General features: G+C 38.4%; 3 protein-coding genes across 5 annotated transcripts; 1 reads left to right on the forward strand and 2 right to left on the reverse strand.

Moving 5' to 3' along the window:
* The first annotated feature begins 7258 nt into the window (after positions 1–7258).
* Positions 7259–8997, forward strand: LOC126599575 (uncharacterized). The gene has a single exon (XM_050265972.1). It carries the CDS (start codon positions 7603–7605, stop codon positions 8575–8577), a length of 975 nt encoding a protein of 324 aa, XP_050121929.1. The 5' UTR covers positions 7259–7602; the 3' UTR covers positions 8578–8997.
* Positions 8998–9322: 325 nt separating this feature from the next.
* LOC126599574 (formin-like protein 20) lies at positions 9323–18564 on the reverse strand. 3 transcript variants are annotated; one of them, XM_050265969.1, is made up of 17 exons: positions 18070–18561; positions 17082–17785; positions 16782–17003; positions 14275–16703; positions 13984–14110; positions 13559–13630; positions 13287–13385; positions 13096–13137; positions 12075–12155; positions 11928–11978; positions 11763–11844; positions 11386–11480; positions 11082–11153; positions 10882–10998; positions 10701–10769; positions 10545–10611; positions 9323–10342 (listed from the first exon to the last, which is right to left on the reverse strand). In XM_050265969.1, exons 1-17 carry the CDS (start codon positions 18140–18142, stop codon positions 10191–10193), a joined length of 4554 nt encoding a protein of 1517 aa, XP_050121926.1. In that variant the 5' UTR covers positions 18143–18561; the 3' UTR covers positions 9323–10190. The 3 variants fall into 3 exon arrangements, 2 of the variants coding, with proteins under 2 accessions (XP_050121926.1, XP_050121928.1); XM_050265971.1 differs by lacking the exon at positions 18070–18561 and having other exon boundaries at positions 16782–16999; positions 17082–17229; XR_007615191.1 differs by lacking the exons at positions 9323–10342; positions 10545–10611; positions 10701–10769; ... (1 more) ...; positions 11082–11153; positions 11386–11480 and having other exon boundaries at positions 11761–11844; positions 12067–12155; positions 18070–18564.
* Positions 18565–22800: 4236 nt separating this feature from the next.
* On the reverse strand, positions 22801–27494 carry LOC126600206 (protein IMPAIRED IN BABA-INDUCED STERILITY 1-like). The gene is made up of 9 exons (XM_050266768.1): positions 26782–27494; positions 25855–26139; positions 25395–25712; positions 24865–25092; positions 24677–24774; positions 24496–24583; positions 23875–24405; positions 23489–23627; positions 22801–23320 (listed from the first exon to the last, which is right to left on the reverse strand). Exons 1-9 carry the CDS (start codon positions 27163–27165, stop codon positions 23301–23303), a joined length of 2091 nt encoding a protein of 696 aa, XP_050122725.1. The 5' UTR covers positions 27166–27494; the 3' UTR covers positions 22801–23300.
* Positions 27495–27497: the final 3 nt, after the last annotated feature.

Here is a 27497-nt window from a genome sequence, read left to right on the forward strand (position 1 = left end):
GATCTACTAGGTTTTAAAAGGTTTTGGACAGTTACCTTCACTAAGATCGGCAAGGTCTTTGCTGGGGAAAATCACAGTTCCTCGCCGAAGCCCATTGGCTCAACGACAGTAGCTGGGTTCGACATAGGGTGGTTTGGTGGGGTGGTGTCGTCTTCGTTGATGTGGTGTGGAAGTGAGGGTGTGTGGGTTGGTTCACGGGTAAAGAGAGAGAATACAGAAAATGGGGCTCGGGGGAATTAGAGAAAAAGAAGAGAGAGTGAGGGAGAATTGAGAATTGAGAGAGAGAAAGATAGAGAGAAATACTTTTCAGAAAAATAAAAGAAAATGGGAAGGGAACCGGGGGACAAATCAGAAGTTGGGCCCATTGGGCTCACCAATTAAGATCCAAAAACCATTTTTAACAGAAAAAGATCTAGCCCAAGGTGAAGTTTCACGAAAATACCTCATTTGTTCCGATAAAATCAGGTTGTTAGATCTCACATCGTCCAGGGGAGCGGATCCTCTATGTCTTATATGTACATGCTCACCTCCTATAGCACGAGGCCTTTTGGGAGCTCATTGGCTTCGGGTTCCGTAGGAACTCCAAAGTTAAGCGAGATTGGGCTAGAGCATTCCCAAGATAGGTGACTCACTGGGAAGTTCTGCTCGCGTGCGTTTCTAGAAACAAAACTGTGGGGGCGTGCCCGGGGCCCAAAGTGGACAATATCGTGTTACGGCAGAGGCGGAGCCCGGGTTGGGATGTGACACGAGACCTGCAACTTGCACAACACAGACCTTGTGTTCGAGTATGAAAGGTCCCCGAAATTTTTTTTGCAGCAATCCGCTACTACTTAAGGGTAGTGTTATCCAAACATTTTTTTTATTCTCACATATTTCTCTCAATCTTCTGTCGTAAGAACAAATGAATTGAACAATATCGATGATAAAAAATTAACAAGAGTTCGTGGAATTAAAAATGTGTGAATACACCTTTCGCACGTGAAGTGATATAGAGGAGGCCACACGTCCATCTCCCATGCAAATACAAAGTAGTTCGGGCCTAACCCAAAAACTAGCCTGGGCCTATCATTATCAGCCCAATCCTCAGCCAGAGGCCTTGAAATCATCATCCACCATATCTTTTTCCTACTCCAACTTTGGCCCAAGAGCTTCTTGCATTTATCAATAAACCCAAAAGGCCTAAATATATGAAAAATAATTAAAACAAAAAGGGATTTTATATTAGCACTCTACTTAACGTCATTAGAATTTAATATTATATGACCTATGTACTCTACTATGCAATGATAATTTTGACCTTACTAAATTTAAAAAAAATAAAAATTTTCTAAATACAACCCAAATCACGTTTAACGTATTATTTATCTTCTTCAATTATCAAAACTCCTCACACTCTCCATTGTTGAACAAAAGGTAAGACTTCATATTTTTCATTGTTTTAGTGATTTCAATGATATCGATAATTATTAAATCTAGCTTTTGCTGCGTTATTTAAGCTTCTCCACTCTTATTCATCTTTTAGAGAATACATGGAGAACATTCAAATGAAGTCTCAAATCATTTAAGCTTCTCCGTTATTCACCTTTAAGGGTAGCTTTGAAATTGTTATTATCATTATTGAAAAACACGCTCAAATGAATATAAACATTTTTCAAATCACTCAATTTGAAATCATTCGATAAACTAAACGTTCAAATGATTTGAAATCATTTGGCACTAAATGCTCAAATGTTTAGATTCAGTCCCTGAAAATTAAAAATGAGTGTTATAAGATTTTAAAAATGTGGTATATGTAGAAAACGTAAGGTTTATGTTGAGAATGTGGGGCGTGAGGGAATATAGGGAAGTATGTGGGGTGTATTAAGATATATTTTAATTAAAAAGGCAAATGTGAGGTGTATTAAATATGTGAGGTTTATTCAACAATATGTGGGAGTGTTAATATGGATGTGAAGACAAATTAATTTGGATTCGTAATTCTAATGTTTCGTCAAAGGTAGATTGATATATAACATGCTAAAATTTTGAGGAGAGTTTCTTACATAAAACTTCGAACATATGTCCGACTACACTCAAGTGGTTCTCGAGTAAAAGACGTCAATCACTTAGCAATATAGGGAGCAACACAACTTCTTATAAGCATGAACAATGTGTGACAATCTGCTTTGATACCATGCAAAAAGTTAGAGTTCCACCATAAAATCATTTGGCAAAATAAGAAATAGTCCAACTCATTATAAGCTCTTGCATAGTTTGGTCACTCATTGTCATGTGTGACTTTATTCTCACATTCTCACACATCGGAGTGCTATAAGTCAGTTGACTTAATCCATTGACACTTAAGTTCGATCTAATATAGATTAGCATGCCTTAACCACCAAGTTTATTTAGATAAATAAACCCTCTTCAAAGTAGTTATGAGAGATTTGGCAAGGTGTGTGGATAGGATCCAAACAATAACGTACGTAATCAACTGAAAAAATAATTAGTAAAGATGGTGCAGTTTCTTGGTGGATTAATGTTACAACAAAAGACAATACGATTGGTCGTACCCAGTCCACAAGGTTCCCACTTTACGCAGGGTCTGGGAGAGGTTAATGTCGGCTAGCCTTACCCCCATTTATGGAGAGGCTGCTCCCAAGTCTCGAACCCGAGACCTACCGCTCATGGGCGAAGGCACTTGCCATCGCACCAAGTGCGACCTCTACAAAAGACAATACGATTAAGTCAAAATAATCTTCCTGCTGACCTGAGTTCATGGTAGCAGTATAACTTCAGGCAAGAAAGCAATGGATGTTTTGGTGAGTTTCCACTCAAAGTGTGGAGAGATTCTTGGTTTTTGTGTGTGTGGCTTTGGTGAACAGATGACGTGACATCGACACCCTCACACAAAAATGCCTCCCAGTTGAGTTTAAAATTAGATAGTTTTTTAGGAAAACTAACGAAAATGATTTGAAAATTTTGAGTTTTAACGATAAAAACAAAATAAAGGGTAAAGTGAATACTACCAGGATTGACTTTTTAGTGTAAAAATATAGGTTTTCGTTAAAGTGAACAGTATCATGAGTTTGTCATCTTATCTTTTAGTGTATAATACCAGGATTCCGTAGTTTTTTCATAGACTGAGCTAGTAATTGATGGAAATACGAATCAAATCGGTATTGCAAGTTTTTTTCATAGGAAAAGGGTATCAAATATGTAGGTGCCTGGCAGACGAATTTCTTCTTATCTTTTAGTGTATGCATCTTTTTCGTCTTTTTTTTTTTTAATTTTTGTGTGCAACCTTTGTTATTTAATCATTTTTCTCTTGTATATATATAAATCATTAGATGATGAAACTAATACATTGTATTATTGAAGAACCAAATATGAATAATAGGGGTTGTCTTGCTGTTTATACACAGATTACAACCCATATGTGGTCTTTAATTTTTCACAATAAGAAAAATGAAAAAGCAATTGATCCAATAATTAATTTGGTAGATCGAACAACTCTTGGCAAATAAAGTTCAAAATCAAAATAATTAAAAACAGTCACTTGATGTGTATTCTTGATTAATTTATTGTCAACTTTATGCAATGATGTATATATCTCACTTGTTGGAAAAGGTCGTTAATCGCAATTAGGGTGTATATTTATTATATTTTGGTCGTTTGTATTAAAGAAAAAAGTTTATTCAACAAAGCTAATTTTGTTGTACGCCTATTTTACTGAGGGAAAAGCAACGGAGAGAACTAGCGGCAAGGAGAAGAGAGAAAAGGGCTCGAGGGATTCGTGAGTGTTATTCATCATGCATTGTGTCTTTATTTATATGTTTTTATTTATACTAATAAGGGAGAAATAAATTTGTTCTCCAAGTAATACATGTTGTACATGGAAACTATCTAAAAGATACTGCAAAATCCTACATATAATTCACTAGGATTTAAACAATCACAATCTTAACGATGCTTGGATTGCAACACCCCCTTGAGTGTGTAAATACTCAAGTAAATTACGCATCAGATTTTCATGTGATGATGTAGAAATAGTTGATGAAGTAGTCTTGTCAAGTCGGCACAATAAACGAATGCGAGGCTAATAAATAACAAAAGAATACATAAGTAATAAAACTCACAAAACTTGGCTATAGTAAAACACAAGGTAGGATAAATCTCACAATCTATGGATAAAAGTGAGAAGTTGTATTAAGTCAAAACTAAACGTTTTCAGGACGCAAGTAGAATGCATACAAAGGTATAACCAACCCATAATAAATGTCTCGTTAAAACCTCTCTAATCTAGATAGGGTCCACCAATACATGTGGAACTCTTATTAAAAATGTTATACGAAAAATGCAATAAAAGTCATCATTTTTGTTGTTTATTTATGTGAAGTCCACATGGAATGTAGCTAGGTGAACTCATAGTCCTTATACAACACATTTTGGTTTAAATTATCTTCAAGTTAGAAGGTCACCACAAACACAGACACTTCACCAAAGCAGGGAAGTAAGCACCCAACCAAGTCAAAAGTCTGTGCACCAAGCTCAGCCGCATGATGAAGACGATAATCCCTCATCATCTTTGTATTTATTGGGCCATCGGATTAAGGCTTCTCACCTAAACATACCCAGTCATGTTGATTAACTCAGCAGAATTTCACTAATATTTTTTCATTTAATTATTTAAATCAATAAATTTTAAAAACCATTTCCTCTCACACTAACACAATTTCTCCGTTAATAACACTTTTCTTAAAAGTTCAGTCAAGTTTCTCGACGACATATTTATAAGACGTATAGAAATGTAAAATCAAGTTATTGACAATGTCAATAACATATGCGACACAATGGTTATCAAATTATTGAACAACCGGGAGCAATTTATTTACGATACTTAGTTAACATTCACAAAAATTATCTAATGAATTATGAGTTTGATACATTATGTTTAGCAAAAAGATGAATATTTCTTGCTCATTATCAGACAATCACTTATTCACAAACCTTCTATGGGGGCTAATAGTTTTCATTTCCCATCTCATGGAAAACCCTTTTCGCTCCCTTTTCTTTATCCCTCTAATTGCATTAGAGAAAAAAATGGCATTTTAGCCAAAATGGTTGCTAAGATTGACATAACTCCTCAATTTGGTCTCTGAGATTTGAAATCAATAGAAGCGGTCCTTACGTTTGTCCACCATCAATCATTTTGGTCATTCTGTGAAAAATCTATGTTAAATAAAGACCAAAATGATAAAAATACCTTCAATTTAGTAAACAATGGGCCAAAATAATTCAACAAAATTAGAGGATATTTTTGTCATTTTAGTCTTATTTAGCAGAGATTTTTCATGCAAGGACCAAATGATTGACGTGGACAAACTCATGGATCATTTCTATAGATTTTAAATCTTAAGAACAAAAGTAAAGAGTTATGTCAATCTAAGAAGCCATTATTTTGTTAAAAAGCCAAAAAAAATTAATACTAGTGTGGATGTAAACATAGAGAAGTACACTACAATAAATCATGCAAGCGGTCCTTTACCACAGGTCCACCGTGGTGACTTGTAAGATGGCATGAGTTTAAATACTATCGGTGACTAATCTAACATTTAATCGAACAAAATCTGCATTTGAAAAAAAAAATTACAATAAATCATGACAAAATGGATGATGTGCATTTATGCAGAAATTCAAGAGATGGAGGCATCTGTCAGTGGATCTGATTTAATATGAAAATCGACGGTGAGGATTTATGTTAAAAAAATGATAGGGTCCTATTATTATCATAAATAATTGTTGACAGAATAAGAAGGTGACACATCCTATTCTAAACCAATTTGTATTTAATTTATTTCGACATTTCTTTTTCCTTTTTATTTCGCAGGTAGCTATTATTATAATTATATTGCAAGCTAAGAATTATACTATTCCCACGTGAAACATTACAAAATAAGGACTACTTTACAGGTCGCGTGAAGGTCAATTGTTTATCTATTTATCTTAGAATTTACTTTCAAGAATAAAAAAGTTAATGATAAGAGCCCCAAATATTTAAACCTTAACAAAAAAAATACTCATATAACCTTAACAAAAAAAATACTCATATAACTTTGTTTAATGATTATGACAAAATTCAAAATTTTCCGTTTTGTTTGTTTAAATAAAATTTTTGCTTGGTTAAATGTTCATAAAATAAAATAATGTAGTATATTCAACAATGCACAATCTATTTTTGAAAAAAGAAGAAGTAAATTCATGAATTTTACTTGGTTAAAAAAATACATAGATTACAATATAAAATATTTTAGAAAATAAAGAATACATGAATAAATTAATAAGTTAATAAATTATTAATTAAGTGATTATTTAATATTCTCTAAATTTATAGATTTTTTTTTCTATACAAGTTTAATTGCCATGACTTGCGACTAGCTGATCCCTTTTGAAGTAAAAAAAAAAGAGAAGTATTCTACCTTTTATCTTTTACAAAATTCATGCATGAGGTTTGTGGTGACTGCATCGAAGTATAGATATGTTTGGCATCGAAGTATAGATATGTTTGGCAAACAACAAGATCTACCTTTATCTTCTTAGAGTTGAATTCAAATTTTCATCTATATGATAATTCATAAATTAGGAGATTGTTATTAGTATTTAGTACTCTAATAGTCATCCTACACTTTTTCTTCTTTTACTTTTTATCATGAAAGATTGCACAATAATTTTTTCAAAGAACTATTAAACATGGAGCGGATTTGTGACACCACTTTTTTTTACAACGGTTGACATACATTTTTGTGGGACTTACTCTGTAATGTATTTTAATATAATGAACCGTTTATGTTTTAGAACATCATTTATAGATTATCTTTGCAAAACATTAGATGAGTCCAAATCATTAAGACATTCATTTGTAGTGAAAAAAAGGACAAACCTAAACCCCTAATCCAACGGTTATACAGTTTTAGATTTAGATAATTTTTGGTAGAGGGCAGGCTAAAATATAAGCGGTTAGGATCGTTGAAATACATTACAAAAAAAGCCCCCACAAAAACATGTGGAAATTTGTGTAAAAAAATGGTCCCACGTATCCCTTGCCAATAAGAATTTCCAGAAAAATATATAGGGTTTACATTTTCCTATGATTTTATATCCAAATCCAAAAACAGTTCTTTGAAGTTAAGTCAAGGGAGAAAAAAATGATGCTATCATCATGAAACAAAAACAAAAAATCAAAAAAAAAAGTATACTTGAAGCAATCCAAAACAAAGGTTTCTTTGTACTCATAATCCATCCTCCTTTGTCCAATTACATTATTGGGAATTTGGAGATTACAATGTCACCAAAAGACTCCAAGTAATTTCTTTGATGAAAACAATAGCCTTCCCAAACAACTCCAGCTCTGCAAATTTGTTAGTTTTAGTTGTTGGCCAGTCCTTGCATCCAAGACACCAACCGAGAGAGAGAGAGAGAGAGAGAGAGCCAATTAAAAAATTTGGGAAGAGAAGAGAACCGACATTTCTCTTCTAATACACACCCAATTTTGTGATTCACACACCCAGTTTCATACCAATTTCCTCTCCCTTGGAGTGCAAGAAGGCTAAAAAAGTTCTTGCAATGGAAAAGGCAGGCAGGATTATCAGAAAATCAGTCCACACATTCCTTCTAAACTATCAATACTTCACCTCAATTGCAGCAGTCATTGCCTTACCCTTCTCAGCCTCAGTTCTCATCTCACAAGCACTTCTTCCGTCTAGCTTCGCCCTCTTGCCCGCCGTCTACAACCGCCTGCACAGCCTTTTTGACGTGGCCGGCTTCCCTCCCTCCTTGGAATTCTTCACCATTCTCAACAACAAGCTCTCCCAAACCATCACCTCCTCAATCTTCACATTCCCATTCTCCCTCACCTTCCTCCTCATAACCAAAGCTTTTGTAATCCAATCTCTCAGCCACCACCAAAAACCGAATACCTCGTCACACCCATCGTTTCTTTCCACAATTTCTCTCTACACCCCACTCCTCCACACTCATGTCTACAACTCGTTTTTGATCCTCTCTGCCAATGCAACGGTGTTTTCTCTCTTGTTCATCGCCTTCAATGTCCTCGAAGGACTCGGTTTCTCTTCTCCGAACACCCTCCTCTTCTTATCGGTATCTGGGGCAGTTCTGTACTCCATTGTTCTTTCCAATGCACTCATAATATGCAATCTTGCATTGGTTCTATCAGGTGCACAAAAGAGTGGCGGTTACTTGGCAATTCTCAAGGCCTGTCTTTTGATCAGAGGAAGAACTTCAACGGCTCTCTGTCTTGCTCTGCCTGTCAGCTTAACCCTAGCTGCAGTTGAAGCATTGTTCCAATACCGCATCGTACGAGCTTATCATTTCGCAGGAAAGCTCGGATCTTCCATGGCTATGGAGGGTGTTTTCCTTGCTTATTTGTACTCAATTCTTGTTGTTCTTGATATTACTGTGAGCTTTATGTTCTTACAAAGCTGCAAGCCGAGTTCTCGACGGATCGAACACAGAGACGACGAAGAAAGTCGTGGAGATTTGAAGGCTGTCAAAGGTGCTTCCATGAAAGTGCTTCCATGAATTTTGGTTCAAGAAATTCAAAGGACCCTTCAAACTTCAAACCAATCCATTTTAGTTCTTTCTTTATTTATGGAAGAAAGAATATAAAAAAGGTGTTGCAAAAAAAAAAAAAATGCTTATGATTATTTTATTCCAATTTAATTTAGTTGCTTTGTTCCAAGTTAGGTTGGCAACTTTAGCAGTGTGAATGATACATTTAGGTCTCTTTGTTTCTTTTTCCTTTTTTGTTATTCAAGTTAGTTTTGTGTTGGTTTATTTTTTTTCTTTTAAATTACAGATCAGCTGGTGACAGATGCTTATAAATTCTTGGTTAGTTTTGTATTGGCTTAGCATTAAACAAATAATATTGGTCATATTCCAATGTAAATGTACCGGAGTGACTGAGCAATATAAAATTTACATCTTGCAACCGTTTATAAATTCTTACAATTCATGCATAATTTCATAGAGGTTTCGGCCTACGTAAATTGTTCTCTAATTGTGTCTGCAAAAGATCTTGTGAAAACTCAACCATCGCATTTTTTAGGCATTTTTCCCCAAAAATGTAGCTCACGGTTTTTACATATTGATTTTTGCGAAAAACTACAAAAATCATTCGAAAACATATTTTGTAAGCAGTTATCATTGTCTAACATTTTATAATTTCTGATGTCTCTCGGCCTCGTACCATTACTTTGTAATTTCTCTTTTGTCGGGCTATTAGCCCTTTTATTTAACCAAAAAAATACACACAGAAACACACACATTTCATGAATGAAGTATACTTTTTGACTAACAACCATAAGGAAGCAACAGTCAGTTTCTAAAACCAGCCTATACTTATATTACAATTACCCTAAAAAATTAAAGAAATTCCCCGTCGATCGTCTAGTTTCTTTCTGAACCTGATTACCTATACAACGCCTATCACGACGGGGTCTCCTATCCAAAATTTCAACGTAACGAGGAACTAAATTATATGTTACACGAAAATGAATTGAATTCTAAACTACGGAGAGAGGGTTAGCGTGATTTGTACAGGATTTAACGGTACAGCAGGAATGCGGGTGCTTTACAGATCCCAACGGCATCTTCCTTGGTGTGTGCTGTACATTTTATGCCAAACGAATGATGAAAGCCGAAACCTGATCGCCTAGGCTGAACCGAGACTGAACTTTGCTCTCACAAGGACGCCAGAGGGGCCAGATCCGACATCATGATGGCAGCCGAAACCAGATTGCCTCGGGGAACCCTTGCTTCTCAATTAATGGATAGAACTGTCGAGTGAAAGCCAAGGTCCGGTCTCTTTGTATGATATCCCACATGATTGATCAGTTGGCCGTGATCATCCGATTGAACATCTTGTCAAGCATGTATAGTTAAGATTCATGCATAGTTCACAACTTCGAATGCTGCAGGACTCGACCAGTTGCCCTTTCTGCCCTCATCCAAATAAATCTCGAAGGGCCTTCCGTTGCACAAGCTCTGAGAAAGGGATTCCGACCAGGGTCCTAAAAGCAAATATGCTCCTTGAAACTGGTTAGGAACACTGCGACCGAACACTGGGTCCTAAGAGCAAGTATGACAGGAGAGCTCAATTTCCCATGTAGTGATAGAGTGACTATAATCTCCACCTATTTTGGTGTTTTTTTTGTGAGGTTAATGCCCTTGGCCTTTTCCATTTCAGCTTCCTTTTCGACTTTCTTCTTCTCCAATTCAGCCTGTTTGACATTCTCTTCGTGTGCTTTCCGAAACAACTTCACGAAATTTAAGAGAGTCACGGTAACTGCAGTCATCAAAAAAGGGTTTTTAATACGATGATAGTTAGTTTCAGAATGTCTACATGAAAAGAGTTAATTACAGATTGTGCGCATCCAGAAAAACCCCCGTCCCATAAAAAACATATAGGTTCCACCGAAAACATAAACTCTCTTACCCAATCCAAAATCTAAAAACATAAAAAACCCTCACCCCCATCCACTACTAACCTTGCTCAAATGGACAGCGGGCGGGATCCTCACCAAAATACAATGCAAGTGCATCTGCATTTCTACCCTGTCCACCAAAAGCAAATGACAATGCTGAGATCATAAAATACAAAATAAGACCGGCCACAAGGACACAGTTGATAATTAGCATATTACCACCACAGAATATAGGTTCGTCACAGATGCCACTTCGGTCTCAGCAACAGTAATGAACTCTTTCAACGTCTAGAAATTCAACAATAAAAACAAGTACCAAAAAAATTGTTAGGGAACCCATAAAGAAACCAGAAGAAGAAAAAGACTGGCCTTTTAGCATTAAAAGGGAAAAATTTAATACCTTACGGAAAACGTCTGACACAGGGCCATCATTTTCTGATGCCGTCAGCTCCTGATTGAGCTTTTCTAACCCCTTGATTATAGCTTGCATTTCTTCTGCTAAAGACTTCAATTGTATCTGCATGGAAACAAGATTTGTCACATGCAAAAATTAACTACAATGCTTACAATTAAATTAACACCAAGGAAACAAATGGCCACCTTTGTTGCAGGTTCCAGGCTGACAAGGTCCTGGTGAAAATCAAGAAGTCCCGGTGATTTAGATGCAAGGATCTAAGACACAAGAAAGCCAAACCTTAGATTCAAAATTTGATGGTAAGTACCGCTTACACAAAAAACAGAGACAACATATCCATCTGAGAGAAAACTTGTATCCAAAAAAATTTGGCAAGAATGAGAAATTTTGCACGCAATCATCTCTTATTTGTTAGTTCTCATCAGACAATAACGCATTTGCGTCAATATATTCACTGCATAACCCAAAAAAAAAAAAAATGAAACATACCTTACAAAGATAATGCATGAGTGTCATCTTACTAGTAGACGCACGTGTATCATAGAGCTTTAGTAGACTGTCTAACTTAAACCCAACAGCAGCACCTGTACAAATAATTTAACAATTCATATCATTTCACAAAGGCTTCACAAAAATAAAGCTAAGTGTAGATAGGAATTTAAAATGGAATACGAAATAGCTGGTTTCAAATAAAGGATGTTTCTGCCGGTAACTCTTAATCCAGCATGTGATTCACATAATTTATCTTAATACTTCCCAGTCTACAATAATAGGTTATCTTAAAGTTCTTACTTCAAGCAACATATAAAACAACCTTCCTACATGCTCTAAATTCAACAAACATAACAAATTCCAATATAACATACCCCTTGCAGTTCCTTGGTTCAATGTGTTCCCCAAAAAAAGAATCTTCTTCATAATCTCCTTCAACTTAGCAGAGTTCCGAACCTAATTTATCAGTAAAAGAGTAGCTGAGTTAATATCGGTATCTATATACTGCAGGAAGCAATTCATTATTAGTACTGACATACCTCCTCACATGCAGAGTTTACTGTGTTCAAACTTCTTTTAAATTCTGAGACCTGCAAAAGAGGTCAAAATTTAGATAAAGATGCAAAGAGAAAAACATTAGGCCACATTTACTGACATCAGGAACAAAATAGCACATACTACCAAACCTGAGTGCCGAACTGAATCTTGAAAGAAAAAACTCTCATCTTTGACTCCACCCGAGGCACTTTCATCAACTCCAAAAAGTACTGAAACATTACAAATATACAGAGACTTTAAATATCTGACAATTAGTTATAGCTGTAAATATGTAAGGGAAATTAGAATCCAATATGCACTCAAAACATCTAGCACATAATTGCTATTATTGAAATTCTACAAGCAACATAAAACATAATTAGGAAAACAATATTCAAAAACTTAATAAAGTTTATGTAATGCAGAGCACTACTATCACAAAAGTTGGGAATATCTCCAAGAAACTAATCTGAAATGATTCCACCTGACCATTCAATAAAGTTTAGGTAGTGCCTCACTAATTTCCTTTGGGGTTTTCCTATGTCTAATTAAGACACCGATTAAACCAATAGCAGTGTAATTTAGCATCTTAAACAAGGACAAGCAAATTATATCCCTTAAAACATCGTAAAAACATATCATTTCTCGGTATCGGATGGAAAAATTCCATATATTGTTTACTCCTCACGCAAAAAGAATTTGGTCCATCTCAAAATCTTTTATTTTTCAACAGTCAAGGGAAATCATTTATTGATGTTTACTGATTATCAGCCATCTTCAAGTCTTCCATTGCCGCCACATTTACAAGTGTAATAATATTGGAGGAATATTTTTAAATTAAACTGAATAAGTGGTGAATGGACTAATCTGTGTCTACTTAATATTATAAATTAATAAAGCACAAGATCATGGGGACACAATAAGATTTAAATCATAATTTATAATATTCAAAATCTGGTCAAAGCTTTTGTATATGGCACAGAAAAGGCCAGCGACTTAGAGCATCTCCAATGGGATATGCACAATCCCTTGAATGTGTAATATACATTTTTGGTTGGCCCGAAAGCTCCAATGGAGATGCAAAATATTCATCTTACCATTGGAGATGCTCTTATTGTCATTAATCTACTAAGACAAATACTTCAAGAATATGCTATGATCTGGTTATACCTTTTCACACTTCCCCAGGGTCTCCTTGTCACCAGTGTAGTTCTAAACAACATAAATCACAAGCAAGAAAATATATAATTGATGAGGAGATGAAGTCATTTCAGATTGTAAAAAGGGACTATAAAAATAACCAACAAAATCGTAAAAAAAAAAAACAAAAAAAAAATTGTAAAAACGAATAAAGGCCACACCTTAAGAAGTTCCATCTCTTCTTTAGTAGGACAAAATTTAATTAAATTTTCCACCTGATCAACATCTAATACTGAATCATCCATTGCTAAAACGGCAGCCTGAGAATGTGCATACAAATACATAATTAGCTAAGTATGAAAAGTGTTCATTTACAACATCAGCATTAAAAACACTCGGAAAGTAAAAGCCAATTGAAGAAGACTCATCAGATAAGCAAATTATCTATATTCACGAACCATGAGTAAGAAGAAATTCAACTGGATCAGCTTACCATCATATCAGGAAGTGGCATCTTAACTTTTGTGAGCATAATTTCTGTGTTGTTTGCCCTTCTCAGGTCAATCTACAATGTGGAACAAAGAGAATCACAGTAAGAAAATAGAGAAGTAATAGCATCTGACATTATATTGAAAAATGAAGAAAAAAAATATTCATCAAAACAAATCTCTGCTTTAACGAATATAGCCAACACGCAGCAACGTGCACACCCAACTAATTAATATAAGTGCAACTATATAACAAAAACTCTGGAGACATGGAGGGATGGATGATAGATGGTTACATTCTAACAGAATAATCAAACCCCATAACCGGTAGGAAGACCCAGAAAGTATAACAGGAAAAGAATCCCCTTTAACAAGCATAACTTTAAGAATATATGATTTTACAGTAAAATAACCAATTGTACAAAATTACCAGTTGGACTTTCTCAGGTTTAGAACCAGCAGACTTGCGGCGCCCTCCAGATTTATCTGAGTTTGCAGGTTTTGGAACTATAGCAGAGAAAAGGCTCTCTATCTCTGACACATCAAATTCTGGCTCACTAGATTAAAAGAGAAGCACATTAGTGATTTGAAATGAACAATCTGAAACAAAATACACGGTTGCATGTGTTAAACATGTAAGATCCATCAAATCAACAACATAACTTTATGGCAGAAAACATGCTGCTAACGGAATGATAAGTTGAAAAATAAGATGGAATACTTTTGAGTCTCTCCATGTCTTTGCAGCTCCTCCCACAGGCTTCCATGCAACGCCCTTGTCACCTTGCTCCAATGTAGTGGTTTACAAGAGGACCGTCGGGGCGCTGTGGCAGGTATCCCACGTCCGCGCCCTCTACCAGCGGTAGCTCCTCTGGCACCTAATGTGGGTGGCGGTGGAGGAGCACCACCAGGAAGTCCAGGTGGAGCAGGAGGCCCAGGAGTACAACCTCCTGGAGGTGGTGGGGGAGGTGGTGCTCCATGCAGTGAGGGAGTGCGACCTCCACCAGGAGGTGGAGGAGGAGGTGGTGCACCATGCCCTGATGGTGGTGGAGGGGGTGTAGGTGTGCCCCCACGCATTGGAGCGGGCGGCGGAGGTGGTGCACCATGTCCTGAAGGTGGTGGAGGTGGTGGAGGTGGCCCCCCATGCATTGGAGGGGGCGGTGGAGGTGGGGCACCATACATAGGAGGTGGTGGCGGAGGTGGGGCACCATACATAGGAGGTGGCGGTGGAGGGGGGGGCCCCCGCATTGGAGGTGGTGGTGGTGGAGGTGGAGCTCCACGCATTGGAGGTGGTGGTGGTGGTGGAGGTGCTCCCTGCACTGAAAATGGTGGTGGGGGTGGTGGAGGTGGAGTTCCACGTAACGGTGGTGCCGGTGGTGGAGGTGGAGCTCCTTGCATTGGAGGTGGTGGGGGCGGGGGTGGAGGTAAAGCTCCACGTAAGGGAGGTGGAGTTCCTTGCATTGGAGGTGGTGGTGGTGGTGGGGTTGGTGGAGGTGGAGTAGATGAAACTCCCAACATAGGAGAAGGCGATGGAGGAGGAGGTGGGGTACCACGAGTAGGTGGTGGCGGTGGAGTAGGTACTCCAACTCCAAGAGGCTTGGATGCACTTGCAGCAAAAGGAGGTGGAGGGGGAGGCGGCTGTGGTGTAACACGAGCAGCTGAAGAGTACCCAACCTTCCAAAGAGATGAAGAAGTCAGTGGAGGCATTATGGTGCCACTATTCTGCCCACCAGATTGTCGCAGAGGGGGAGGGGGAGGTGCAGGGACCAAAGCTATACCAATATTCTGCGTGCTAGATGACAAGGCATAAGGAGGTGGAGGTGGAGGTGGTGGTGGTGGTGGTGGCAGGGGAGGATACGGGAACAAGGACGAGACTGAAGAGGGCTTTGAGAAGATAGAGTTAGCACTTAGCAGAGGTGGCAGCGGTGGTGGTGGAGGAGGTACAGCTACCTGTGACAATGGGGTAGCTGGTGACAAAAGCATAGGAGAAGTGTACAATGAAGATATTTGAGACACAGGCGGTGGAGGGGGAGGAGGAGGAGGAGGAGGAGGTGGAGGTGGAGGCGGAGGGGCCACTACTGCTGCATCAATATGTTCTGTTTTAATAGAGGAAAGCTCTGTCTCTTGGATTGGTGGTAGTGTCGATGGCAGGTAGGATGTGGATGTCTCTGTAAGTGTCTCTGGTGCAGACTTTGAATGCTTCAAAGGGTCCACCTTACTATGTTTCAGTTCAGTTTCCACATCCTTTGAAACCACAGTTCCAGAAGAACCTTTCAATCTAGCATTTGCATTTGTATCTTTTGAAGAAGCAGTACTGGCAACACCAGCTGGTGCACTATTATATCTTGATGGTGGATAGTAAACATGCATTGAATTAGTATAAGAGCCTTTGTTAGGGGGAATCCACCTAGATACTGCATTTGGTTTTGCTATTTTTGCCGAAGTGCCCTGAGTTTCTTGTTGTTTAGTCTTCTGTTTTGCAACCGTAGTTTCTGCACCTACTTTTGCATTAAATGAAGGCTGTCTCTTATAAGCAGGTGGCTGCAATCTCTCAGATTTCGGTCTAGAGACCTCAGCACTCGGTTTTGATTGTGCAACCTTGGTCTCTGACCTCTTCCGTGGAGCGCAGTCTTCTTCATTAATTATATCTTCCATCTCTTCCAATTTCTGACACACCTCTTCTACCACTTCCTTAGATCCAGTATGACTCCGCACATCAGCAGCAACTGGGATGAAATTTGACTTCATATCTCCATCATCCACAGCAATGTCTTTCACTGCATCGACATTGGAATCCACCTCATTGAGCTTGTACTTCACATCGTCAACAGCAATGTCCTTCACCGCATCAATATTAGAATTTGCCTTTCTGTCCTTTTTGTGCTTCCCATCATCTGACGTACAGTCTACAAATGCCTGACGATCTAAATCCTCCTTCCAGATTTTTTTCTGAACTATATCTTTAGGAGTATTGTCGTGAACCATGGAAGTGTCCAAATCCGCCTTCACTTCGTGTGAATCCAATGCATTGCTAAATATCTCTTCCACCTCAAAAAATTCCTCAGGTGATGCATTCCCTGGCTCGCTTTCTTCACTTGCCACAACTGTGGTGATATTAGGCACAACAGCATCAGCGTCCAGAAAAAGTACCTGATACAGATTTGAGTATGCATTTAACTCCTATAGCTTCAGAAAAGGACACCCATATAAGAATAAACAATGACATACCTCTGCTCTAAAGTCCTTTGGAAACTGATCCTTGGCATCCCAAAGAATATCAATATCATCACGACCCAGCATCAATATATTTGATCGTACAAATGCTGTGTGGAACATAACCCGCAGCATCATCTCCTCGCGAACCAGATCTTCATCTAGGTGGATGCATTCAAGAACCACATCCCCTCTAACACGGCAACGAATATCAATTTTCACCAGCACACACTCTGCCTGTGATTAGGATTCATAAGAACGCTAAAAAATATATCATCTTATTCATCAGATTTTGTTGCATGAAGTAGACATTACCTGTACATAGAGGTGGGTATTCTTTTCATTCCTTAAAGTTGAAAAGAGAAGCTTAGAGCTCCTGTTAGCTGGTGTAGAAGGGTCTTGACCAAAAACACGGATAAAAGGCCTGCAACCTTTTCCGTCATCAAAAAGCGGTAGGTTTCGAAGTATCAGACAATCCAAAAGTAGAGGTGTATCTGATGGAGGCCATTCAGAACCCAAATTTCGTCGTGAAATGTACTGAAGATATCTCATCTGCGAAGGCTGTGGGTTTAAAGGAGATAAAATATTGAGAAGTTCCCTAGGAGCCTGCTTGTAAACCATTTCAAGAGTCTTCTGCTCCCCACTGTATTGTTTACGGTACAACAGAAGACCCGCAAGCATAAACGCGAGAACAGGCCATCCTCCTCTTTCACAGTGCATCAACAACACATTCTGTTGCCCCTCCAATGACAACCAACTCTCACTCGAACGAAGGAAGTGATGAATCATCTCTAGTGGCAACAGCGGGCACCCCTCATATTGCCGAGGGTAATCCATTACTGTCATGTCATACTGCGTAAGCACGTCGGAAATTTGGCTCCGCTTATCCCCTTCTCTGAAGTTAAACACCATGAAAGAAGCATCTGGGAAGTAGTCTTGCAGCTGCGCTACAATGCCACCCAAGTATACTTTGTACTCATCTTCTTCCAACACATCGGTCGAGAAGCAGCAGTCGAAAACTGCATAATTCGGAGCCAAAACAAGTTAAAATCAATCCACATTACACTAAAAGGTTCACAATTTTGAGCTAAAACAATCCACAAACATATATAATGCACGAAAAAACAAAATTTGATCGAATTCGAAGCAAATTCAATCGCATTTCAACAAGAACCCCAGAAAAGACTCTGAATTTCCATCAAATTCAACCGCATTGGCCCAAACCTCAACAGATTGAGCACAAAAAGACCAGAACTTCGCAGAATTTGGCAAAATTCTCAAGAAAGACGAAACGGCGACGTACCGTACACCCGCTCGGAGATCTCAAGAAGCCGATCCGGCGGCTTCCGATAGAAGAATCGTCTGAACAGCGCCATCTGATGGCGCTGTTTCTCCCCCGATCGGATCCAAAACGGTAATCGAAACCAGCTCCAATTGGATCACAATTCCGATCCCTTGCAATATACGCAGCCAGATCTCGCCTTTAACCGATTCTTCAACGGTCCAAAACCCGACCCGAACGAGCCAAACCCTTCCGGCGAAACGAAAATCCCGAAAGAAATCGCCAATTGAGAAAAAAAATCAAAAGGGGGAATTGAATTCCCGAGACGAAGTGAGGGAGTGGGGGTTTTGGGAAGGGCAAAGCAAAGGGAATTCTAGAGAGAGAAAGAAGAGAGAGAGAGAAGAGAAGTGGACTGAGAAGGAGAAAGCAGCTACAAGACCCGACCCGTCTTCTTCTCCTCGTCTCCGTGGGGGCACCTCTGTGTGTCTTCTGCAACTCTCGCTTTCTTTCCTTTTTTTTTTTTTTTTGTTTAATTTAATTTTCTTCATTTTTTTTCCCGTTTTTCGGGTGGGGCAGCGCGGGGGAGGGATCGGCCGGCAGCTGTCCGACGTGGCAAATACGATAGTGGTAAATTAATTAATTGATGAATAAAGTTCGTTACGAGATGATTAAGACCACTGTTACTGTCTGAAAAGGGAAAGATTACGTTTGTTTCGGAAAATGATTCTCTCCTTATCTTTTTCATCAAATCATCTAATTCGGATCCTTAAAATTTGATATAACAGCTAAAGTTATTATAATTTTTAAATGGGCTTCCTGTTTGTAGCCGTTTGATCAAATTTCAAGGATCCGGATTGATTGATTCAGTGAATTTGATGGAAGGGATCCGAAGATAATCTCTTTTCGTTTCTTAGGTCTAAGGTAAAAGCTTTTTTTTTTTGGTATTTACAGTTTAGTCAAACTTATGGTTTCAACATAGAAATTATTATTCGTCATTTAATACTACGATCTAGTGGTATTCCTCTTCACTTATAAGTGAAAAGTCTTATATTTGATTCTCACTAAAAACAAGTTTGAACCATATTATTGTAAGCCAATGGGAGGCTAAGTCCACTCACTCTCCCTTAGCGTAAATAATATCGTTTGTTTAATAAAAAAAACATAGAAATTATCCATGATTAACAAGCATTGAGCAAGTTTACTTCTTTTTAAGATAAATGCTAAGGAAACTCTCCTAAAGTTCTGAATCCTTTATACTTTCTATCATCTCACAATTTAACGTTAATTTTTCTGGTAATCTTATAAAATATTGTGTTGAAAATATGAAGTAACAAAAAATTTGTAAAAATTCATTTTTTAAAGAATCTGCTTAACATTTTTCTTCTCTTATTACAACATATTAGTTGGGTCGAAAACTTAAAAGTGAAAGTAACGACTCAAGTTTATTTCGAAACAATCATTTGCAAGATAAATCAAGAATTACAAAATTGATTTTTGTGATCCAAATTTTGTCTTCTTTTATGTATTCCAACTACGAGGTTGTTTCAGAATGGGACGATTTACTTTGAAATTTCTAAGGTACATAATTATTTTAATTTGCTTTGATTTACCATCCAAGAATTTTCTAAAGTCCAGGTCCCAAATGTTCATCTTTTGAGGATAGTGGGGTAAAGAAATTATATAATCATACCGCATAACGTTCCAAAAAAAAAAACGTCATGTCGTCGCGTAGCCAATCCCCATGTGCGCTGACTCTCACTGCTCTGTGGGTGACTTTCTTGGACAGGTTTCTCTGCCCTCTTAGTTCTCATACACTCTTATCCTATCCTATTTTGTACGGCCACAGTTAAGTCACGTTAATATTTTATATTGATTTTTTTTATAAAGATAATAAGACAAAAAACAATAGTGATATAAAATGTTAATGTGACTTAGACTGACGGTACAAATAGGAAGGGATAAGAGTGTATGGGAAATGAGAGGGCAGAGAAGCCAGGTCCGACTTTCTTTGTGCCAACATGATCCTTTCTGGATCCGAGAAGATCCTAGAAATTCTTGAATTATATATGTTTATCGTATATTGTGCAGTTAATTTTTATCAAGTATTATTTATGTTTAATTTTAAATAAAAATATTTAAAATAATTTATATTTTTAACAATAAACTGATAAGATTGACGAATTTTTAAAATCTTCACAAAAGACGTCATCAGATCGGATGGCACTTGTCTCATCAAATCAAGACGTTTCTTTTTTCCTTCTTCTAATTGTACGTTTCCGTTTCCCGAAACGCCTTTTGCTCGTGATCGACTATACGACAGCTTTTCAGTCCCGAGGGATGTCGTTTAGCACTTGGAGCCGGAACCACCACGTGATTGCTCTCTCACGTGTATTCGTTTGGACCGTCTAATTTGTTTTCGTTCGTGGTGGGTTTCTTGAAGCACCAATCACCGCCGTCCAATCTTTTACTTTCATCCAACTCAACGAATGGACGGTGACAATTAAATATAGGGTGATGGCCAAGCAACCTTTGTTATATAGTAATAATCTAATACACATCATGTCGTAAAAAATTAATCAAAATCATTGAATGATTGGTAGTAGCCTACTCTTCAATTTACATGCGCAAGATGAAACTCGCACGTCATTTTGATTTGTGGTTTTTACGCTTTTAGTATTGTATCTTGTTGAAATCTCTTTCAGACATTATTTTGGGATCTCCAAGGCTCGTTTTGTCTGTTCGGATTTTGTTTCTTAGTCTTGTTTGGGATTTTTTACCACATTATTTACTTAAGTTGTTAATTACTATGTTAATCTCTTTAAATGTCCTTGTAACCAAAGAAACATTGTAATTGCAGAAATTAGAGGCACATGTTGGGGTGAAAAGCTTGGACCACAAAGGCAATGAGATCCAGATCCACGTGGCGTACATGCAATGCAACTGATTTATCAAAATGTCAGAAACATGAACGGTGAGATTACAGTGATCATCTTAAAAAGGGCCCCACGAAATGATTGCAGCCACTCCGTGCATGCCATGTGCACCCCAGCATATTCTGAGAGAATATTTATCAATTGGGGAGATGATTCGTGAAAGCGAGACCTCACCTTCCAAAACCTTCACCATCATGTGTTTGTCTTAAGGTAATTATTATGGTAACAGTAATCCCATTTGCTTCAATAACTATTTTTGATAGCCCCTAACCTTAATTAATTTGATGGTACTAACTAGGGGCTCGTTTGAAAACGATTTTAAAGAAAATATTTTTGGGTTCTAAAAGTAGTTGAAGTGTTTTCTGCTATAAGCATCAGTGCTTCAAGTACTTTTCGATGATTCACTTGCATTTTTATTAAGGATTGGTTCTAAAAATATTTTGACCAAAATTTTTTAGTCATTTTAAAATCACTTTCAAACGAGCGCTAGTACTAATTATAAAGTAACAGAACAATGTTTGTAATAAGGACTATTTTGGTGTTGAGCAAAGCGAGGGTGTGAGTGTCGATTGATAAGCCCCACACCTGATGCGCAATGTTAACGACAACATAGAGGAGAAAAACTTTCATACGACAAGAATGTCATTGTGATAATATCTTAAGTTATTCACTGTTATGTGATGAGTTTAACGTACAACAATACATATTTGGCTTGAAATACTGTCATATAGACAAAAAGATTAAGGTACATTTCTCTAACTAGCTCAAACAATTGTATTGTACTTTCTTCTAATTAACGTGTTAACAATGGTCAGCAGTTTCTCATGCGGAATGAGATCTTATTAGTGCCCGTTAGGTGTGGGTGTGAGTGACCAATCATGCACTGTATTTGAAAAAAATCAAAATGTGTAATAATAATACGTGATTAACTTAAAATAACGCTACGAACGTAAGTTTATCTTGAATAATAGACAAGCTCTGACAATGATTATGACTTGAAGGGTTTGAGTGGAGGAAAACCCGATAGACCCCTTTATATCCATGGCAGTGACAGATTTGGGCCATTGGTTCCTTTTCATGTTCCCCTTTACAATCATGGAGGTTGCAGAGCCCTTCACTCATGCTTTAGTTTCCATCTTATTGTTGTTTTGTGTTTGTTTTCATCCCATTGATGCAAAGCTTACAAGTTGTAGTTGTAGCTAAGGTTTTGAGATATCCAGTAGAGGCTTACATGAGACCGGGGGCACCCAAGTGACGTGCTAAAGGTGTCCCGAACTTATCATGTCTCTATACATTTGAACTTTGTTACACGACGACATATAATTAGTTTGGAACACCATCACCTTTACATCATTGTTTTAGTGACGTTATTCTCTCAATTACGGGCTAAAAGCTACATTAAATCGAGTGCACTCCTTAAGTATTTGTCTCTTTCTTCATGTCTCACGTAAGAAGTACATTGTATAGACCTGATTTCAGGTAAGTCTCTCCCTCTCGTAGAACTTCCATTCCATGACATGAATACACGAGCCACCATGATTTCTTTCATTGGCAATACAACATCATGTGTAAGTTTTTCTTTACATGCGGTTGTTTTACTAACACGGGACACCACAACAACAGTATACTCACACCTTCGAGGTCTCCATCAAATGAATGACACTTCCTAATCCACATGATAAAAATTGGATTGGACTTAAATGTGAATGTGAAGTTGGATCGGTCTTAAATCCGAATGTGTTTCAGATTTTGGGCCTCAAAATGTTGTATGCGTGCAATAATCTGAGCCTGTCAAACGTTTTAATATGTAAACCTGCTATGAGCTAAGGATCCTTCCATTTTTGCTATTCTTTCACTTCAAGACTCTTCTGAAAGCTGAGAAGTTCAGAAGAACCAAAGCTATAACGATACGAAGAGAGGCATGATGCCCTAACCTACGAAACAAGAAACTGTACACGGCTTTTCCTCGGAAACCATTGCTACGAATCTATGCATTTGCCCAACGGGACTTTGACAAAACAGGAAACCAGGAGCTAATCAGGCAACAAACAAAAAGTTTGAACAAGAGAGAGAGAACATTACTCTAAACAAGAGATCCCATCGTTTTAGACCATGCTTTCCTCCCCTCCCGAACATTCTAAGGTGGATCGGTAGTTTCTCTGCTTACTTTGTCACCGAGTTTGTGGCAGAGATTTTCACTTCCTCAACTAGTGGATGCAGCCGCCTAGATGGAAATGCCAGCGACCAGGTTGTACTCTTGTGTTTCTCGTCGAGATCTGTCTCCTTTTCTGGTTTACTCAAAGTCTCTCCATCAGACATTTACTTCCCCTGCTTTTTACCTGCAATTCAAAAGTCACAATATTTAGCCAAAACAGCCATTGCAATCATCACCTGTATTTAGTCAGCTACACGATAATGTAGTAAAGTACCCCTCTACATCCCCGATCCACTAGGTCTGCGGGGAAAACCAGAAGATATATGGTAAGTTAGTAGTGTTAGTCCGGTACCTCTATGAAACCATGAGTTCCGGGTCGCCCTTCTGATGCGGCGCTCATGTCTGTCCAAAAATTCATCAACTCTATACGGTTGAGACAACAAGGGTCCCGAAAATTCAACCTTTTCTCCTTGATCTTGAAGTTGAAACCCCTGTTACAAAACCAATATTAACGAGGTTAAAGACGCCAGGTGATCATCTATAAGACTATAACATCACCAAAAAGAAATTTTTTTTGCCTTACAACTTGTATTCAACTTGACCAAAAAAACGAATAACTAAGAAAAGCTAAAAGATAAATGAGACGGTATTCTTGTGGTGTTCCAGGTAATGCGAAAACTGGGAGTTGTATGTCGAAAGTCATATAATTATATCTGATTTCTGTATTTACAAACTTACTGTATCACTTTTAGCTGCCATTTCCTCTCTCTGATAAAGTGCTAATGATAATTCCTGCGAATGGTACTCCTCGGAAGCATCAAAGGAATCTGGACGCTCAAGCTTGCCCCATTGTTTCAGCATCGCAAGCTTTGCAATCTCGTATGAATCGTTCCCTTTAGAATCAGTGCACCCCTTGTACGTAAGTTCCCCATTTTCATGCCTTCTTGAGTCAAAGTTGCTCCTTGTATGCACTGTGATCGAAGATTCTAACGTGTTAAAAATGTGTCCTCTTGAAATAGACCGAGTATGAGATCTTCTGGCCTCATCTTTTCGTCTCTTTGCCCATGCAAAGCCACTTGATGTAGAAACCTCTAATGGACCGGTGAGTGGAATGTCTCCTTGAGATGCATTTTTTACATGCGAAGAGTCTTCTACTTTACCAGCTGACGGCTTTGGAAGTTCCCTCCCTACTATTGAGTTATCTTCCTTAAGAATATGTCCATTAGTGCCATTAGTTTTATAAGAACCTCGAGACTCAGCTGCCAAGTCCTGCAAGATAAGGTTGAGATTATCAATAAGAACCTTCAAATGGTTACCATTAAAACACACAGACCCGCGAACAACATACAAGAGAGAGACCTCTGGTGGTGCCAATTTACTAAACCCAAGTGACTTTCTTGCTGGCTTTCGTGTTTCAGATCCACGAACACGCCCACCAATTTTTTTCCTGAAAATTCAGTGACCGCACTAAATTTCAATTTTCATACTTTGGTGAGGACTACACTAATTTTTTTCACACAAGAGAACAAGAACCACTCACCTATTTGCCTCCTCCCGGTTGTTCGCATCTATCTCTTTGCTAGGTGGGTACATAGGCAAGCTTGATGGATCGCATGCATGAGGCTTCATTTTGAAATACTGAAGTGGGAATAAAGAATACTGTATTAGGAAAATCTGAATGATGAGAACCAACGCATAAGGTACATATTACATTATTTTGCACGTTACCTCGGATGCAAGAGCGGAGGAGGCAGTCCCACGCTTGTGTGGTTCTACAGAAAGGAGAGTCTCTAGTAGGTTCAAAGTAGCTGCAGGCAAATCTTTAAAGGTATCCCGCAGAGAACTATCGTAAGGTTGTTGTGGTTTAAATAGAGTGGCATGAGGAAGTTTGGACTTTTTCCAGTAATCTTCTGGTGGGGAGCCACAAAGCTTGAAAATCTTGTGTAACTGTTCAACCTGTCAGCAGAAAATGCATATAAGAAATCCAACAGGAAAACCAAACCGAAGTATGACAACAGCAATCCTTGTACAACTTTGATGCATGCATAAAAGAGTTTTACTAATGTAATGCATCCTAAGAGAATCAATGTGTTAGTTCTCATAAAAATATGCACTTGTTAAGAGAATCAGATCTTTAATTTTTCGATTTATGCAAGCATAACGGAGGACTCTGCATTCAGATTGCCGTGCTGATAAACATGCTGATTATTTTACCAAGACTGATAAAGAAAAGCCATGTATTTCGATTAGTTAATCACCTCTGTTCTCCCTTGAAGAACAGGTTTCCCCATTAGTAGCTCTGCAAACGCACAGCCAACACTCCATAGATCTATAAAAGCTCCATAATCAGTCGATCCAAGCAAAAGTTCAGGAGGACGATACCATAGAGTTACAACACGACTGGTTAGGGGTTGCTTATGCCCGGTATTACAGAAGTTTGCCAACCCAAAATCAGCCACCTTCAGAATTCCTTCATTGCTCACCAGAAGATTTGATCCTTTTACATCCCGATGCATTACACCCCGCGAGTGACAATGCTCAAGTCCAGATAACAGCTGCTTCATGTAGCATTTAATCTACAAAATACAGCCAACATCACCAATTTGAGCTCCAACATGGATGGAAAGATAGACGACTAACTGTGAAGTAGAACATCACGAAAGATGAATACTACTAAACTAGCATGACAACTATTCATAAGAGCAATGGAAGCAAAACCTGTGCCTCACTGAATTTGATGTCAGGGTTAGACAAGAGTCCGGTAATGTCATGTTCCATGTACTCGAACACAAGGTATATGCTACATGATAATCGGGAAGTAATTAAGCCCTCCAGTTTAACGACGTTTGGATGGTCAAGCCTTCTAAGAATCAAGATTTCTCGTGCCATAAACCTGACGCTCTCAGGCTCAAAATTGTCAAACCGCACCTTCTTCAAGGCAACTATCTTCCCAGTTTCAAGGTCCCGTGCTCGGAACACGCTACTATATGTACCCTGTCCAATCTTTTCAAGGAGTTGCGATCGAATAAGAACAGATAAGAAGAAAGACGGAAAACTATCAAGGGTAACAAAACATATACCATGCAGATATAGTTTCTACAATTCACAATCAATTAATACTTGCAATGAAGAATACGAACAATAACAAAAGTTAGATTATAACGATCCAATCGAAAAATATATCATGTAGATATTCCGGGACAGCAAAATTAACCATGTCGAAAGTTTTGCCAAGAAAAAAACAGTTGCAGAAACACCAGCTTGGATTTGAAGGCCTTGCATTTTACCAAACAATCTGAAAATGGTAAGTTGTTGTAAGCTTACTCCGATGCACGCCATCGATTTCAAGCAAGTGCTTAAAGTTTTTAGCTTTTTAACCAGTCGATATTCTAAACTACTCTAATTTAGACGGGATCAAACGCGGGTTCAAAAACTACTCTAAACAAATATGCCAACTTTCTAAAAAAGTGTAAGAAAATGAAGAGTAAACGTCTCACTAGCTACATTGAATTTTAACGTTTGTGCTCAACATTTTTGTAAAATCCAGAACTTTTTTAAACAAAAACCAAACAATCAACAAAAAAACTCGAACTTTGCAAACAAAATCTAATAAAATGAGAGAGAGAGAGAGAGAGAGAAACTCACTTTCTCTAACTTCTCATATGCATCCGCACGGAGTGGGACCCACCCTTGAATGGCTTCGCCGGCGACGGCGCTGAGCCAAGTAGGCCAGCCGGCGGCCACCTGCTCACCCTCCACATACTTCTGCAGATTGCTCAATCTAAAACTCAGAGACTCGGAATAACTATTATTGCTCTTGTGATAATTCCCGCCACCGCCATTCGAACTCGCTCTTCCCGACTCACCCAACTCGTTCCCGCTCAACTCAGCCCCCTTCTTACTCTTCTTCTCCGCCTCCCCCAGCCCGGCCCGACTCCGACCCGAATTCCCCACATTGTCCCTGAAGGCGCCCGAGTGGTCGAACGCCGGCGTCACCGACACCGCTTGCTTCGAGCTCACGCAACCCATCGCCGGCCGCCGACCCAATGACCATGCACACCCACCCGCCGAAATCTGGGTCGACCCGGATCGGGAAGCCGCCGGCTCAGCTAGGGTCGGAAGTCCGGAGCAACCAACCAGCGAACCAACCAACTGGTTTGCTCAAAACATCAAAAATGGAAAATGCAGAGCTGGAATTGAGACGGAAACAGAAACTGGGTTTTATACAAACAATCCAAAGATAGAATGTTCGTTTGTAATTATCTCAATGATTCGTTTCATCACTCGCTTTCTCTCTCTAACTTTTTTTTTTTTTTTGCTTTTTTGAAAATTTAATTTTCTATTTTTTTTGCGGTAATCGC

Source organism: Malus sylvestris, chromosome 14 (genome assembly GCF_916048215.2).
Source record: "Malus sylvestris chromosome 14, drMalSylv7.2, whole genome shotgun sequence".
NCBI lineage: Eukaryota > Viridiplantae > Streptophyta > Magnoliopsida > Rosales > Rosaceae > Malus > Malus sylvestris.

Bases quoted from the DNA above. Each gene is read 5' to 3' on its own strand.
- LOC126599575 (XM_050265972.1), top strand. From the start codon at position 7,603: ATGGAAAAGGCAGGCAGGATTATCAGAAAATCAGTCCACACATTCCTT.
- LOC126599574 (XM_050265969.1), bottom strand. From the start codon at position 18,142: ATGGCGCTGTTCAGACGATTCTTCTATCGGAAGCCGCCGGATCGGCTT. The intron at 14,111-14,274 runs GTATTCCATCTT...CTTTTAATCTAG, and splicing joins AGACATGGAGAGACTCAAAA to TGAGCCAGAATTTGATGTGT. The intron at 12,156-13,095 runs GTATAACCAGAT...GTAATGTTTCAG, and splicing joins CCCTGGGGAAGTGTGAAAAG to TACTTTTTGGAGTTGATGAA.
- LOC126600206 (XM_050266768.1), bottom strand. From the start codon at position 27,165: ATGGGTTGCGTGAGCTCGAAGCAAGCGGTGTCGGTGACGCCGGCGTTC. The intron at 24,406-24,495 runs GTCTCTCTCTTG...CTTATCTTGCAG, and splicing joins GTAAATTGGCACCACCAGAG to GACTTGGCAGCTGAGTCTCG. The intron at 23,321-23,488 runs GTACCGGACTAA...TTTGAATTGCAG, and splicing joins GAACTCATGGTTTCATAGAG to GTAAAAAGCAGGGGAAGTAA.